Raw genomic sequence first — 14,781 nt, forward strand, 5'->3', positions numbered from 1 at the left:
AGAGACGTACCAACCTCGGGATGATAGACACCATTTCACGGACTGTAAAATGCTATTTTCTTTGGTAGTATATACATCATGCCTGATGAAATCTAAGGTTCTCACGGATTGAGTGCAATTGATTCAGTACTTGGGCATTCATATGCTAATGGAGGATTAAGTACAGGAGCTTATAAAAGTGTGAAGAAGTGAATTAATTGCATATATGAGGTTCTCACAGCAGTGAGCAGACATTACAATACAAAAGCAAACAAACAAAGAACTGAAAACATAACTGTACAATATTTATTTATTGCAAAATAAGTCATAACTAAATGTTATAGATAAATAAAATAATAATTATACTAGAAACAGTTTAATATTGAACAAAAAACATACACAATAAAATGTCATACTAAGTAAACAATAAAAAACCATGATTATTGTTCAAAAAGCTGACTGACCTCAGCAAGCAAAATGCAATCTTTGTTAAAGATGTCGATGCTCCTACAGACTGCATTGGCAGCAGAAACACTTCTGGCAGAGGGACTGGCCTTGAAATTACGTTGTACAGTAAAGGTAGAATAGTCTCTGATAGACCTAGTAGGTATGCAGAGACTAACTGTATCAACAACAGATGAGCAACTAATTTTGCCTTTAAAAATATTCACGAGGAATAGAGCATCCAAAAGCCTCCTCCTTAAATGTAAGGATAAGAAATTTAATCTAACTAATATATCGTCATAATTATAGCCACAAACACCATTAAAGAATCTAGCGTAACATAGAGCTACAAATTTCCTTTGAATCCTTTCCAATTTAAAGGAATCTGTATTAGTAATAGAGTTCCAAACAACGGAAGCATACTCAATTTTGGAACGGACTAAGGTACTGTACAAGACCAAAAGGCTATCAACAGTGGAGAAGGAAGAAGTAATGTACCGAATCAAACCTAGCATTTTCAAGCTCTGTGATAATATATAGTTGATATGCTGGTGAAAATAGAGCTTACAGTCCAGTAGAACACCGAGATCTATAACACAATGGGAGCGTGCCACCAGGTTGTTACACAATTTGTAATTAAAATAAATACTGTTTGTCTTCCGGGTGAATGATATAACAGTCGTTTTACTTAAATTAAGTTGCATCCCATTCACAAGACACCAATTTTGTACTGAATGGATGTCGTCCTGCAACAGTTTGCAGTCATCAACATCGCTGATACTCCGATACATCTTTAAGTCATCAGCAAATAAAAGGCACTGTGAATTATGTATGGAGTCGCAGATGTCATTAATGAATATATTAAAAAGTAAGGGGCCTAGGGTGGAACCCTGAGGCACTCCACACTTAACACGATAAGGATACGAAAGAGTTCCAGATACACGAACAAAAGATGGCTTAACCTTAAGTTATTTACTCTTTCAAATTCATTATCTGGGCCATTTTTAAATATAAAATTGCCAAACAAACGATGATTGAAAGATGAACTGTCAGACAGCACACAGCATGCTTATTTCAAGAAATGTGGCCCTTACATGACATTTATGTTTACATTTTTAGAAATGCAGAGAACGTTATCATTATTATTGATCATTATGCCACTGACAAGGAATCTAGCTGAAATAAGGTTGTAAATACTTCATTTCTGACATACACAATACATTATGCAACCCTATGGGCAAATGTTCAGATTTGAAACACTAAACATACACCTGTGACAAAGTTGGTGGAAGTTCAGCTGAACACAGCTTACAGATAGCAGATGTTAAAGAGATGGATCACTACACAGAAGTTGAGTGAACATAAATGTGGAATATGCTCAGATCAAAATATCACAATGTCCTGTTCTGTGATTTACTGATAATACCAAGTAATTGGTCCTTGAAATATTTGCACCACCCATATAGGTCCTGCTTGGAAGCTGTAGCAGCAATGTATCCTAGCTGCATATATAGCAGTTGGTGAGGCAGTCTGAGGGCCTTATTTCAATTTTGTGGTGCTTTGAAATCAAGTTCTCTACAAGTCTGTACTGGAATTCCAACCTAGTAATTTTGCCTTGCTTTTTCTTTTTTTTTACAGGAAGTAAGAAATGGTGCAATAGATGTCAATAAAATGATGAAAGTGTTTCTGACAGAACTTCTTCAGCCTGTTCATAGTGCTGCAGGAGCTTATCAGGTAAGCATTACTCATATTCATTCCTCCTATCACTGAATTATATTAAATAACTACTTTAGGCCTCTTGACATCTCGGTCTCAAACCCTAACATGGATCAATTTTTCATCATGAGTGATACTCTTGTCCTTCCCCTTCATGATCACCAATCTGTCCTTGCATACTGCCACATTATCTCCTTTCCTTAATTTGGCCTTCCTTGTTTTTTCTCATGGTGTCACTCTGTTTACTAGCAAACAAAAATTTCACAACCATATCACTTCACAGTCACTATCACTCAATTCACTCTCTGAATAAACACTAAATTAATCTCTGTTCACCACATATTTCATCATCTAATCACAACCTTTTTATTAGGTTTCACCATGATTTTGGCCAGGTAGGGCTTGAAGTCAGGACTACACAAACCACTTTATAATATTAAAAACTAAAACAAAGGGCCAATGAACATGGCATGTGTGTTTACACAGCTGAAAATCATTATATTTGTTGAATCTACAAACATCATACTATGGTAATTGTAGTGGACACACCACACCCACTGGACAGGGTAAAAGCATTGTGGTGTGAATTAAAATATAAAATAAACTTAATAATTTACCGACTGGTTCTGTGGGGAGTTTTTACCTTTCCAGAAGAATAACTGGTGATAGTGAATATTGCCATGATAATGGACTTAAACATATTTCACTATTACACTAACAATAATTTTGAAGAAATTTGTTGTCCTACTTCTTTTTCCATGAGCACAATACAACATTTTGTAGGAGAATGGTTTTTATGAAAGCACACATTAGCAGTGCATACTATAATAACTAAACTTGCTACACCTATAATTTTTGCTGATGATACTAGCATCCTATTTTCTCATTCTAATACAAACGACTTTAATAAACACATTCATGCAACATTTGAAAATATAAATAGATGGTTTAGAATGAACAGATTATCACTAAAGTTTAATAAGACACATTATATTAATTTTAAAATTAAGAGAAAAATGTCAGATACTGTCACAATAAGTTATAATAATAAATTCATTAATAATATCTTCTGTACTAAATTCTTGGGAATTATGATTGATGGTGCATTGACTTGGAAGAATCATATTGATCTACTTATTAAAAAATTGAGCAAGGCTTGCTATGTACTTAGAAATATGAAACCATATATGTCTATTTCAGTACTAAAGACAATTTATTATGCTTTTTTTCATTCCTTAATGAGCTATGGCATCATCTTCTGGGGAAATTCATCTCATAGTTACACTATTTTTCTCCTTCAGAAAAAGGCAATTAGAACAATGATGGGATGTGGCAATAGAGTATCGTGTAGAAATATATTCAAAGAATTAGATATCTTACCGTTGGCATCACAATATATATTTTCTTTATTATTGTTTGTATTACAAAACAAAACTCTTTTTCCATCAAACATTGACTCTCATACTATTGATACTAGACAGAGACAAAATTTGTATCTACCCCAAGCCAATTTAACTATCTATCAGAAAGGAGTTCACTATGTGGGTATAAAGATATTTAATAAATTACCCACAGAGGTTAAGAATACCTCAAATAATTTTAAAAAGTTCAAGGTTGCATTAAGGCATTTCTTAATTACTCACTCGTTTTACACTGTGGATGAGTACTTAATTGGATAACTATTGTAATAAAAATACTAATTATATTGTCTTGAATTTAGTACGCTGCTTGTCTAGATGTAATTTTTTAATGTATGTATTTTATGTTTTTATACTTGAGTTTGTGACGTGTTCTATATCCACTATTGGATTCTTGGAACTTGTAAATAAATAAATAAAAAAAAATAGAAAATTAGGACTCCCAGAATAAAAGTAATCATTTTTTTAAGATTGGCAAATGTATTGATGATGCAAGCAGAGTAGGAACAAAATTTTGAAGTACTAAACAACTGAAAGTACTATTTTTCTTATAATAGATTATGTACAATTAGAGCAAAGAGAAACACAACACAACACAACAAGCATACGATGGTAATACTGAAACATACCAGTACATGACATCATTCAAACAAAGCACTGCTTATTTACATGTATCCTTCAAATAATACAGCCAGTTCTTAAAATTAGATTTACAGACAGGAGCTTACATATCAACAACCTGAATAAGCTATTTCAGAAATAACAGCGTCCAACACAATACACAATTTACTTGTTTCAAATGAACACTGAATGTACAAAATTATTTATTTCCTTACACAATCAACAGTTATTTCACAGATCCACCTCGCAATTTATGCCACCAGCGTAATAGAGGTTCCCTCTTCTGCCAAATATATGCATTACCCCAATAACTCCAAGTACTGAAAGAGAAGAAAGACAGTCAATACTTCTGCAGGCAGCTTCTGCGACAGGCTCAGCCTTCAACGTGAGATAAGTTATAATATTATCACAGTTTCCTTGCCACAAAGTGTAGATAATGAAGCCCATAGCTACTATAACATTATTTCATTTTTATGTGAGGATCAAGCAAGTCTAGGAAAGAGCCACACATACAAAGTGGTACAGAATGGTCATGAAACTAGCTTAAAATCACAATTTTAATAATTCTGTAATATTTATTTTTATTTTAAGCATAAGTAACCTATTTCATCATCATCAAACAGTCAAGGAGTTTGGTCTTATTGACCTGTTCTGGTCTCATAGTCTAAAAGCCTCTTCTGTGGTCTTCCAGGGTTTCTTAGTCCACAGTGTGTGTAGTTTTTAATAATTTGGGAAGTCTGTCTCTCTGCATTCTGTTAACATGTTGAAGCCAATTGTTTTTATATTTCAAAATCTTGTCTAAAATGGGTTTTGTTTTTAACTCTTTAAGTGTGTCTTCATTTCTTTTGTAGGCCATCCAAGTGTACTTTGCAGTGCATCTCATAAATTTTATGTCAGCAGCTGTAATTCTGTTTTTGTCCTCTTTTTCATTGTCCAGTTTTCAATGCCATATAAAATTGTTGGTAGTGCCAAAGTATTATATATTTTTATTCTAGTTCGTTTTTGGACTTCTGATGGTTTAAAAATCATGCTGATAAGGCCAGTAACTTTCAGGAATTTTGAAAGTTTGATATCTATGTCTTTTTCTGCTTCATATGATAGGGAACAACCAAGGTAATTAAAAGTGTTTATTTGTACAATAATTTTGTTTTCTATTACTATTTTACTTCTTGCTGGTTCTCAGCCACAGAATGCCATCGTCTTTGTCTTTTCTGTTGAGATCGTCACCCTGTATTTATTTATTAACTTATTCATCTTATAAATTGATATTTGTAAATCTTTTCCTGAAGTTGAGATTAGTACTTGGTCAATAGCAAAAAGGATTGTTTTTAAGCTTGTATTCTTGAGATTGGAAATCCTTTTATTTTTTCTGTTTCCCAAACATGTTGTATTTCATTCAAATATACACTGAACAAAGTTGGGGATAGTGGACACCCACGATTGATTGGTGAAGATACAGATAACTTGGAATTAAATTTGATCTTTATTTTATTGTCTGTATAAATATCTAGTATTGAAGTAACTTACTTTTAAATTATAATTTTAAGTATAATTAATTCTAAAGAGTTCTGGTAGTGGTATGTTACTATTAGTACTGGGTTTCCAGACTTTTTCCATGGTCTAGTATTCCAAAGAGAATGTTTCAGATGGTGGATCTGCTTCCATCCTCAAGTGACAGATGCCACATTACACTTGCAACATTCCTTATGAATATGAAAGATGATATGTTGGTGACAGCAGTATAATTCTCGAAACATGCGCACTATCTCAAATAATCAAAACTGGTCCAACATATTTATGAAGATCAGTGGACAGGTTAGGATAAAGCTAGGATTTTGCAGATCAAAACTAACAGCAGGAAAATGAAACACAAGACATTGGCTCACATGGTGTGTATGACCAATTCGATCAGCCAACCTAGTTATGAGATCAATCAATCAGCAAAAAAGATTTGCAAGTTACAGGGCAGTCCAACAGGCCATGATAGGTTATTTAAGGTTCTGTATGTTCTGTGGGTGGGTACTAATGACAAGCAGGTATTATCTAATCATGCCAATTTGAGTGTTCAAATCATCAATGTTTCTGGCTTATGTTCTTTCTTTGGTTTTAATGATTTCTGATTCTGTCTTAATTTTTGTTCTTCATGAGTATTCCTATTTTTTTTGTTAATTTTTCTTATTACTTCCTGCTGAAAAAATCTGATCATAGTGACACATAACGTTTCAGTTGACTTATTATGTCCCAACAGGAGAAACTACATAAATTCAAGCTGATGTGATGGAGAACTTGACCATTCTCCACCCATGCTCAAACCATGTTGTTACAGTTTAGTCTTTTTTGTTCAATGCTTGAGTTCCTTGCAATCATGACAGAGTGTAATGTATAAGTGCAAGTATAAGCATGTATATAATCAGAATTATTTTTGTTAAACACATACTCCTATAATGTTTATGCTTTGAATCTCCTTTGGAGGGTCACTGACCCAGTCACACCAATTCCATGCAACAATCTGATTAATTTGCAACTTGAAAACACAAGTTAATTCTCGCAGTCCTTCAATGAATGCTGTTTAATCAATAATCAACGATAAAGGAATGTTGTTCAAGAGCGTACGGTCTGCAGCATTTTTAGTAATTTCTAATTTTCAGCTTGATAATGTAAAAGAAAAAAATACAATAAGTATCGCCATGTTTTAGTCATTTATCAACGGTGATCGTGAAATATTTTAGTAGAGCGTTATCACAACAGAGAATTAAAATATCATTTACATCAAAGGAAGAAGCAGGTCAGTTCTGAATATGGGTTCCATCTTATTTTTATCGCCCTCCACTGGCCCTTTACCTTTAGTAGGGGCTCTATTTACACTAACAACATTTCGCAGATAACACTCAAGAACAATGTCAGTCATCGGTTATCAGAAAGAGAAAGGTATCATTCACAGAAAATTTTGATTTCCTTAGGCTCGTCAGAACAAAATTCCGAACTGTTTGCAAACATCTTGAAGAAACAAACGTTCTCTGGTAAACTTTATGGAACATTATTAATCAAGACTTCGCTCTGGGTTTAAAGAGGTTATGATCCTACAACACTTGTTCATATTAGCAAATGTCAGAATGGAGTAACTCTTGTAACTGACGTCTAAAATATTGATTGTTTCTGCAGATTCGTTTGCGTAAATGTAAGTCGCGTGAGTGTTCCTAAACAGAGGCTGTATACACTGTTCGTTTTTGTGTGAATTATTTTTAAGTTCACAGTAATCTTGTTGTGGAACAAGCATGGTCTTTGTTGTTCTGATAATTTTAAATCCTGTACATTAATTTTAGTACATACAAATTCACTACCAGAAAATACACAAGGAAAGAAACAAAAGTATACTTGTTTCTTCATGCATTATCAATGACAGGTTTTTCATACTACTGTTTAAAAAATGTTAATTCTTGTCTTGTTGGCTTAAGGATGAAAAGTATTGGGTTTCTAAAGTGTAACTTTTTTTGATTGCCTAATATGCAAAATCAAGGTTCTTAATGAACTTTCAACCATAACACAAATATAACTGCAACAGTCACATCAACTTATGGAAACTGTGATACAGCCGTTCTTTATGAATTCAGAAGCTGAACAATTTATACTAATTGGGAAGGAGGATTCAAACAAATCAGGGAGGAACAGGCATCTTGTTAGATCCAAGAACAGAACAGACTACAAAGCACATTTACTGAATACCATAATAAGTGCAAAACTGCATTAAAGCTACAATTTGTTCATGAACATTTTGAAACTTAACCACCAAATCTGAAAAACCTTTTCCTGCTATACTAATTGCAGACAAATTAGAAATGAATCAAACTCATTTTTTTACAGCAATGCATGAAATTTCTGTGGGACATGGTCCTCAGAGATGGGCTGGCACTGTCAGAGAACTGTGTAAGTTAACTGACTGGAGTCAAATGCTGAGTCAAATTACTGTTCATTTTTTATTTTCAAACATTATTTAGAGGCAGGGTTCTTTTCCTGTCAGTATGGTATGCAACAGTATACCATACTCATACCTCCTTTCCCATAAAACAGAAGAATACATAATAATAGCATATATTGGTGAAAAACTTGAAGCTCCCTTACCTGAGTACCAGTGCCTTGTCTACTAGACAAAAGCAAGATACTGCTCAGAAGTAGTTATACATCCAGCGGTAGCAGAAATGTAAAATAACAGCATGTGAGTGGTCTGGCACATACATATAGGTTAAAAGATATGGTCATGAATCATGTGATATGATACTATTATAAAGTTACCTAATAATGGGGTGACAATTTTAAATAGAGAATTAAATGATAAACAGACTGTCAAATTATATGCCCACAAGTGAGAGCATTTTATTTTATATTGAAACAAACAATTTTTTATTCAATGAAACTTGAGCGCTGAATGGTAGATACTTTGCCTCATGTGTGTGTGCTTGTATCAGTATACATGTGTTACTGTGTGTATATAAAAATTATAAAAAAATGTCCTTATTCTAACACTCAGGTGTCCCTGTGGTGTGTGTACCCATTTCTTGTGCTGGAAATTGCTCGGCTAGTCTTCTTGACCACCAGCTTTGTTATTGCCATGTTACTGGTAAAGGAGAACATTGCAGACCTTGGTTTACTAGGAGGCTTTGTCTTATGTAAGTTCTAGAAATCCATCGTACAAGAATTTCATGCAATATAGTGTGGTTGTACAGTTTTTTATAATAGGTTAATGTGATGTGCTCCTTATGATGTTGATATTGCTCATAATTTTTAGTTCAGTGTTTTAATTACAAAAAGTTTAAATCAAAAATAAATAGGTATCAGAGTCCTTTAAATATTTTATCTACATTTCATTTCTATTTATAAAAAAATCTTTCTTATAATTTTTGATATGCCTCTCACTCAAAGCTATGATGTAAAGACCCAGTATACCAAGAAAATGGTTAACAATCATCTTCAGACTTACTGCAGCGAAAACCTCAAATCCTACAATCTTTATTATTCTTGCATTAAAACTTGCACTCAGTCCAGATCTAAATAAGCCACTTTGGCATACTGAAAACAGTTAGAAGTGAAACCTATATGTGGAGGTATTGTCAAATTATCATCATTCATGTACATTTCCACGTGGTTCAATTATCGTATGATAAAGTATTCTCCATTCTTCCATGTTCTTTCATAAAAACGTTTTCATTTCTCTTATTGTATAATTTCATCAGTTTGTTTTCACACCAGTCATGTATTCACAGTCTTAATTTTTTGTGCTCTCAAAGAATGCTGCTGTCATCTGTGCATAATGTACATCTCCACCACATTATACTCCATTTCACTTCACTAATTCTTTTCACAATGTTACTAAGTTTTTACCTGCAGATCTTGCCTAATATCTTGTTTTCAGATATTCAGGTCAGTCTGCTATGTACAGAAAGACATTACTCCTTTCAAAGCCTTGAAATTAGGAATATTACATTTTTTGGGACTTAAGGATTCCTGGCAATAAAAATATGGAATTAAATAAAATGTTAATTATCTACTAATTTCCTTCTTGCCGGTTACAGTGGCCACACAGTCTGGGGCGTGGGCTTCGTGCTCTCAGACACTGGGACCATGGGTTCGAATCCCACTCAAGGCATGTCTTTCTGTGATGTTCTGTTCTGTGTACAGGTGGACTGATCACTCATCCAAGGAGTTCTATCAAATGTCTAAATAGATCAAAAAACATCTGAAAGGAGGCCCCTATGCTCAACATAGGAATGAAAAGGGCATAAAGAAAGAATTTCCTTCGTCTTATCTTCCCCCAAACTTCGATGCAATCTTAAGGTGGAAATCTTCTGTTTTGTTTAATTCAATCCTGTTCTCCTTTCCTTCTCTAATTTAAGATATATTCACAAAATGAACACTAAAATTAAATTAATCTCTTGTCCTTCTACCCCCTTCTAATTTGAATTATTTTGGCAGAAAGTAACTATAAGAAGTAGCTAATTTAAACAGTAACATTTTCATGTTCAAGCAGATGCCTAGTTATTATGATGTAATAGTGTCCAGACTCACAGACAGTGTTTTCTAAGTGAGATTTGAAGTTTTCACATTGTGGCGAGGATGATGTTCTTTTTGGTTCTGGTGCCATGTGGACTGGCTGATAGATACCAGTGTTTCGGAGAAGCATACTGTCTCCATATTCAGAGCCGAAGTGACAATGCATTGTCCAATTGGGAAATAATGTGCCCACAGTACATGTTACTTCATTTGTTTGCAGTATTTCTCTTCTACCAGTGGTTCTGTGTCCTGAGCTTCATACAGATTGTGAAGGAACTTGAGCTGGTGCATAAGATGGGTCACTATGAAGAAGGCAAACTGAATTTTCATAAATACCAGCGCATGAATGTACTGGAGCTTGGGGCAGAACGTTATCCAATGAGTGAAGATTTTGTACCAGTTGCAGACTTCAGTCGCCACTATAATAAGAAATCAATTAATGAGAATATTCGTTCAAGATTTAGCATAGATAGTTATTATAATAATGTAATGGCCAGACCTGTATATTAGAGTAAGTCCTTGCACATTTCAGTATGGAGTCAGGAAATTCAAATGAAGACATCTGGTTCTCTACAAAATGTTTGCACTGCTTTACTGTGCAGGTAACTCTTATAAGTTGTTAGCACTGTCACCTTCTATCTCAGTGCATGTTTTCCAATGTCATGACGTCACTGTGTGGTCATGCTACATGCTGCACCTTCTCACTGAGTGTGAAATTTTATAAAAGAGACAAGTCTGTGAGGAGACTTCTTTGTTTTCTTGCAACATCTGTTTGAAATTACAATTCAGTAGTAGAAAATAGGTATATGCAGCGAACTGAGGGATGACTAACACAATTCCTCAGAGAACTATATAGGACAGAATATGTTGGAAAAGGGGATTAGAGGCTATCAACATGAAGATGTTTAAAACTGAAAGTTCTTTATTATTAAATAAAACCACTATTATACAGAAACTTTTACACTTACTGTCCAACTGGGTAGCAGTCCTTACAGTTCCAGCCTCCAACACATAAACAAAAGCTAAACCATGTTTTGTATTTTAAACAGCAGTGGAATTTTTTGTATGATATTACATGTTTGGCAAACCATGTATAATCAAATTTTCCATGTTCAACCAATAATTGTCCATATTTATTTTCACACATATAACGGAATGTGTTCTTTTCTGTATGCCCATTTGTTAGAAATTAAAATATAATTGCAACATGTGACATCTTTCTATTCTTAGTATTAATTTTTATAGCCATTAAAACTATTAAAATCTGTAATACATCACTGTTTAATTTATTTCAAACAGGTGAAACCTCTTTATTGTTAACTGTATGTTGTACTTTAAGTGTTTTTATATATTATTTATCAGAAACTACTTTTATTAACTTTTCCTATGTAAGTACATTTCTGATAATTTTCTAGCTGGACTCATATTCTTTTTCTGATGTCTAACTTATACTGCAGTACTGATGTCATATTATGTACCACAGTTCTTACAGTGTTGTGTACTTTAGAAAACATTAATAACAACACTTTCCAATAAATTCTATATAAAATAACACTTTGTATACTACCATATAATAATAACACAGTTCTCACTGCAGTGCTAGTCCCAGTTCTCACTGCAGTGCTCGTCCCATTTCTCACTGCAGTGCTCGTCCCATTTCTCACTGCAGTGCTCGTCCCATTTCTCACTGCAGTCCTCGTCCCATTTCTCACTGCAGTCCTCGTCCCAGTTCTCACTGCAGTCCTCATCCCAGACCCCACTGCAGTGTTTCTACCAGTACTCACTGCAGTCCTCGTCCCAGTCCTCACTGCAGTCCTCGTCCCATTTCTCACTGCAGTCCTCGTCCCAGTTCTCACTGCAGTCCTCGCCCAGACCCCACTGCAGTGTTTGTACCAGTACTCACTGCAGTCCTCGTCCCACTTCTCACTGCAGTCCTCGTCCCAGACCTCACTGCAGTCCTCGTCCCAGACCTCACTGCAGTGTTTGTACCAGTCCTCACTGCAGTGCTCGTCCCAGTTCTCACTGCAGTCCTCGTCCCAGACCCCACTGCAGTGTTTGTACCAGTCCTCTCTGCAGTCCTCGTCCCAGTCCTCACTGCAGTCCTCGTCCCATTTCTCACTGCAGTCCTCGTCCCAGTCCTCGTCCCATTTCTCACTGCAGTCCTCGTCCCAGTTCTCACTGCAGTCCTCGTCCCAGACCCCACTGCAGTGTTTGTACCAGTCCTCTCTGCAGTCCTCATTCCAGTTTTCACTGCAGTCCTAGTCCCCGACCCCACTGCAGTGTTTGTACCAGTCCTCACTGCAGTGCTCGTCCCAGTTCTCACTGCAGTGCTCGTCCCAGTTCTCACTGCAGTGCTCGTCCCATTTCTCACTGCAGTCCTCGTCCCAGACCTCAATGCAGTCCTCGTCCCATTTCTCACTGCAGTCCTCGTAACATTTCTCACTGCAGTCCTCGTTCCAGTTCTCACTGCAGTCCTCGTCCCCGACCCCACTGCAGTGTTTGTACCAGTCCTCACTGCAGTCCTCGTCCCATTTCTCACTGCAGTCCTCGTTCCAGTCCTCACTGCAGTTCTCGTCCCATTTCTCACTGCAGTCCTCGTCCCAGTTCTCACTGCAGTCCTCGCCCAGACCCCACTGCAGTGTTTGTACCAGTCCTCACTGCAGTCCTCGTCCCATTTCTCACTGCAGTCCTCGTTCCAGTCCTCACTGCAGTTCTCGTCCCATTTCTCACTGCAGTCCTCGTCCCAGTTCTCACTGCAGTCCTCGCCCAGACCCCACTGCAGTGTTTGTACCAGTCCTCACTGCAGTCCTCGTCCCAGACCTCAATGCAGTCCTTGTCCCATTTCTCACTGCAGTCATCGCCCAGACCCCACTGCAGTGTTTGTACCAGTCCTCTCTGCAGTCCTCGTCCCAGTCCTCACTGCAGTCCTCGTCCCATTTCTCACTGCAATCCTCGTTCCAGTCCTCACTGCAGTTCTCGTCCCATTTCTCACTGCAGTCCTCGTCCCAGTTCTCACTGCAGTCCTCGCCCAGACCCCACTGCAGTGTTTGTACCAGTCCTCACTGCAGTCCTCGTCCCATTTCTCACTGCAGTCCTCGTTCCAGTCCTCACTGCAGTTCTCGTCCCATTTCTCACTGCAGTCCTCGTCCCAGTTCTCACTGCAGTCCTCGCCCAGACCCCACTGCAGTGTTTGTACCAGTCCTCACTGCAGTCCTCGTCCCAGACCTCAATGCAGTCCTTGTCCCATTTCTCACTGCAGTCATCGCCCAGACCCCACTGCAGTGTTTGTACCAGTCCTCTCTGCAGTCCTCGTCCCAGTCCTCACTGCAGTCCTCGTCCCATTTCTCACTGCAATCCTCGTTCCAGTCCTCACTGCAGTTCTCGTCCCATTTCTCACTGCAGTTCTCCTCCCAGACCCCACTGCAGTGTTTGTACCAGTCCTCACTGCAGTGCTCGTCCCAGTTCTCACTGCAGTCCTCGTCCCAGACCTCAGTGCAGTCCTCGTCCCATTTCTCAATGCAGTCCTCGCCCAGACCCCATTGCAGTGTTTGTACCAGTCCTCACTGCAGTCCTCATCCCATTTCTCACTGCAGTTGGCGGTTGGCAACTGCTATTTATACCCATACAACGCGTGACGTCACGTATTGCGCAACAGTGAGAAAAGGCGATCAATTCGGTTCATTCAGGCGTGCATAAGAAATGAAAAATGAACCTTATGGCCTGCCAATCGAGACTGTTGCACGTCTGCGTCACAGGTGTGCTTTACGAATTCCAATCTTTCTCGCGCAGGTTTTCGTATTTTATAAAAACGACTGCGTTTCGTGTTTACACATTATTTGTAGTTAAAGAAATACAAATTTTAATTACTACAAGTTATAATTTGGTTACATTCCATCCTAAATATACGAAGTCAATAATTAATATTAAATACTTTCTGTGTAAAAGGAAATAAATTTAAAGGTGATGAAAAGAGGCTTGAAGTAAATTTTGTAATTTAATTTGCCCTTGTTTAAAATTATCGTCGTATTTTATGTTTTATTATTATTAGTGTTCTGTCTGACGACAGGTCCATATGAACAGGATCCTTCCATCCTTTCCTCGGACTGGGACCTGTTCATATACGTTCTTGGCAGATGATCCAGAAGTGGTTTGCCATTGCCTTCTTCTGTGTGTGAATGGAGTAATTGTTGGGATGCCACGGAGAAAATTGTTTAATTTTAAAGACGATTTTTGAGGGGCCCGGGCACTGTTGAACCCATCGCCCCTGGGCGAGGAAAAGTGTTTCCTTGCTTCGAATCCCGATTATTCATTTTGACCAATGAGAGATCACAGGAAGGTCAGAACACGGGAAAAGTGTCCTGGGTTCGATTTCCTTCAAGGGCGGTTCCTGTAGCTCGGAAACTAAGCGAGACAGAAGAAAGGCACCAGGATCAGAATTTTTTGCTTCGAAGAGAAGATTACGGAAACGAAGGCCTCGACACTGAGTTCGAGTCCCGACAGGATGGTTTCTGTTCACTGGAACGCAACCGCGAAAAAGAATGACGTCAATGAAAATTTC

At 37.2% G+C, this 14,781-nt stretch overlaps 1 protein-coding gene across 3 annotated transcripts; it reads left to right on the plus strand.

Moving 5' to 3' along the window:
* The first annotated feature begins 40 nt into the window (after positions 1 to 40).
* LOC147871430 (uncharacterized) lies at positions 41 to 11,495 on the plus strand. Of its 3 annotated transcripts, none has more exons than XM_087361248.1 (4): positions 41 to 685; positions 2,062 to 2,157; positions 8,704 to 8,842; positions 10,444 to 11,495. In XM_087361248.1, the coding sequence occupies exons 2-4, from the start codon at positions 2,095 to 2,097 to the stop codon at positions 10,731 to 10,733; spliced, it is 492 nt and encodes a 163-aa protein (XP_087217374.1). In that variant the 5' UTR covers positions 41 to 685; positions 2,062 to 2,094; the 3' UTR covers positions 10,734 to 11,495. The 3 variants fall into 3 exon arrangements, with proteins under 3 accessions (XP_087217374.1, XP_087217376.1, XP_087217375.1); XM_087361250.1 differs by having other exon boundaries at positions 41 to 178; XM_087361249.1 differs by lacking the exon at positions 41 to 685 and having other exon boundaries at positions 733 to 2,157.
* Positions 11,496 to 14,781: the final 3,286 nt, after the last annotated feature.

Source organism: Zootermopsis nevadensis, unplaced genomic scaffold (genome assembly GCF_977971745.1).
Source record: "Zootermopsis nevadensis isolate Lab colony 2312 unplaced genomic scaffold, Znev_1.0 Znev_ptg000057l, whole genome shotgun sequence".
Lineage (NCBI taxonomy): Eukaryota > Metazoa > Arthropoda > Insecta > Blattodea > Termopsidae > Zootermopsis > Zootermopsis nevadensis.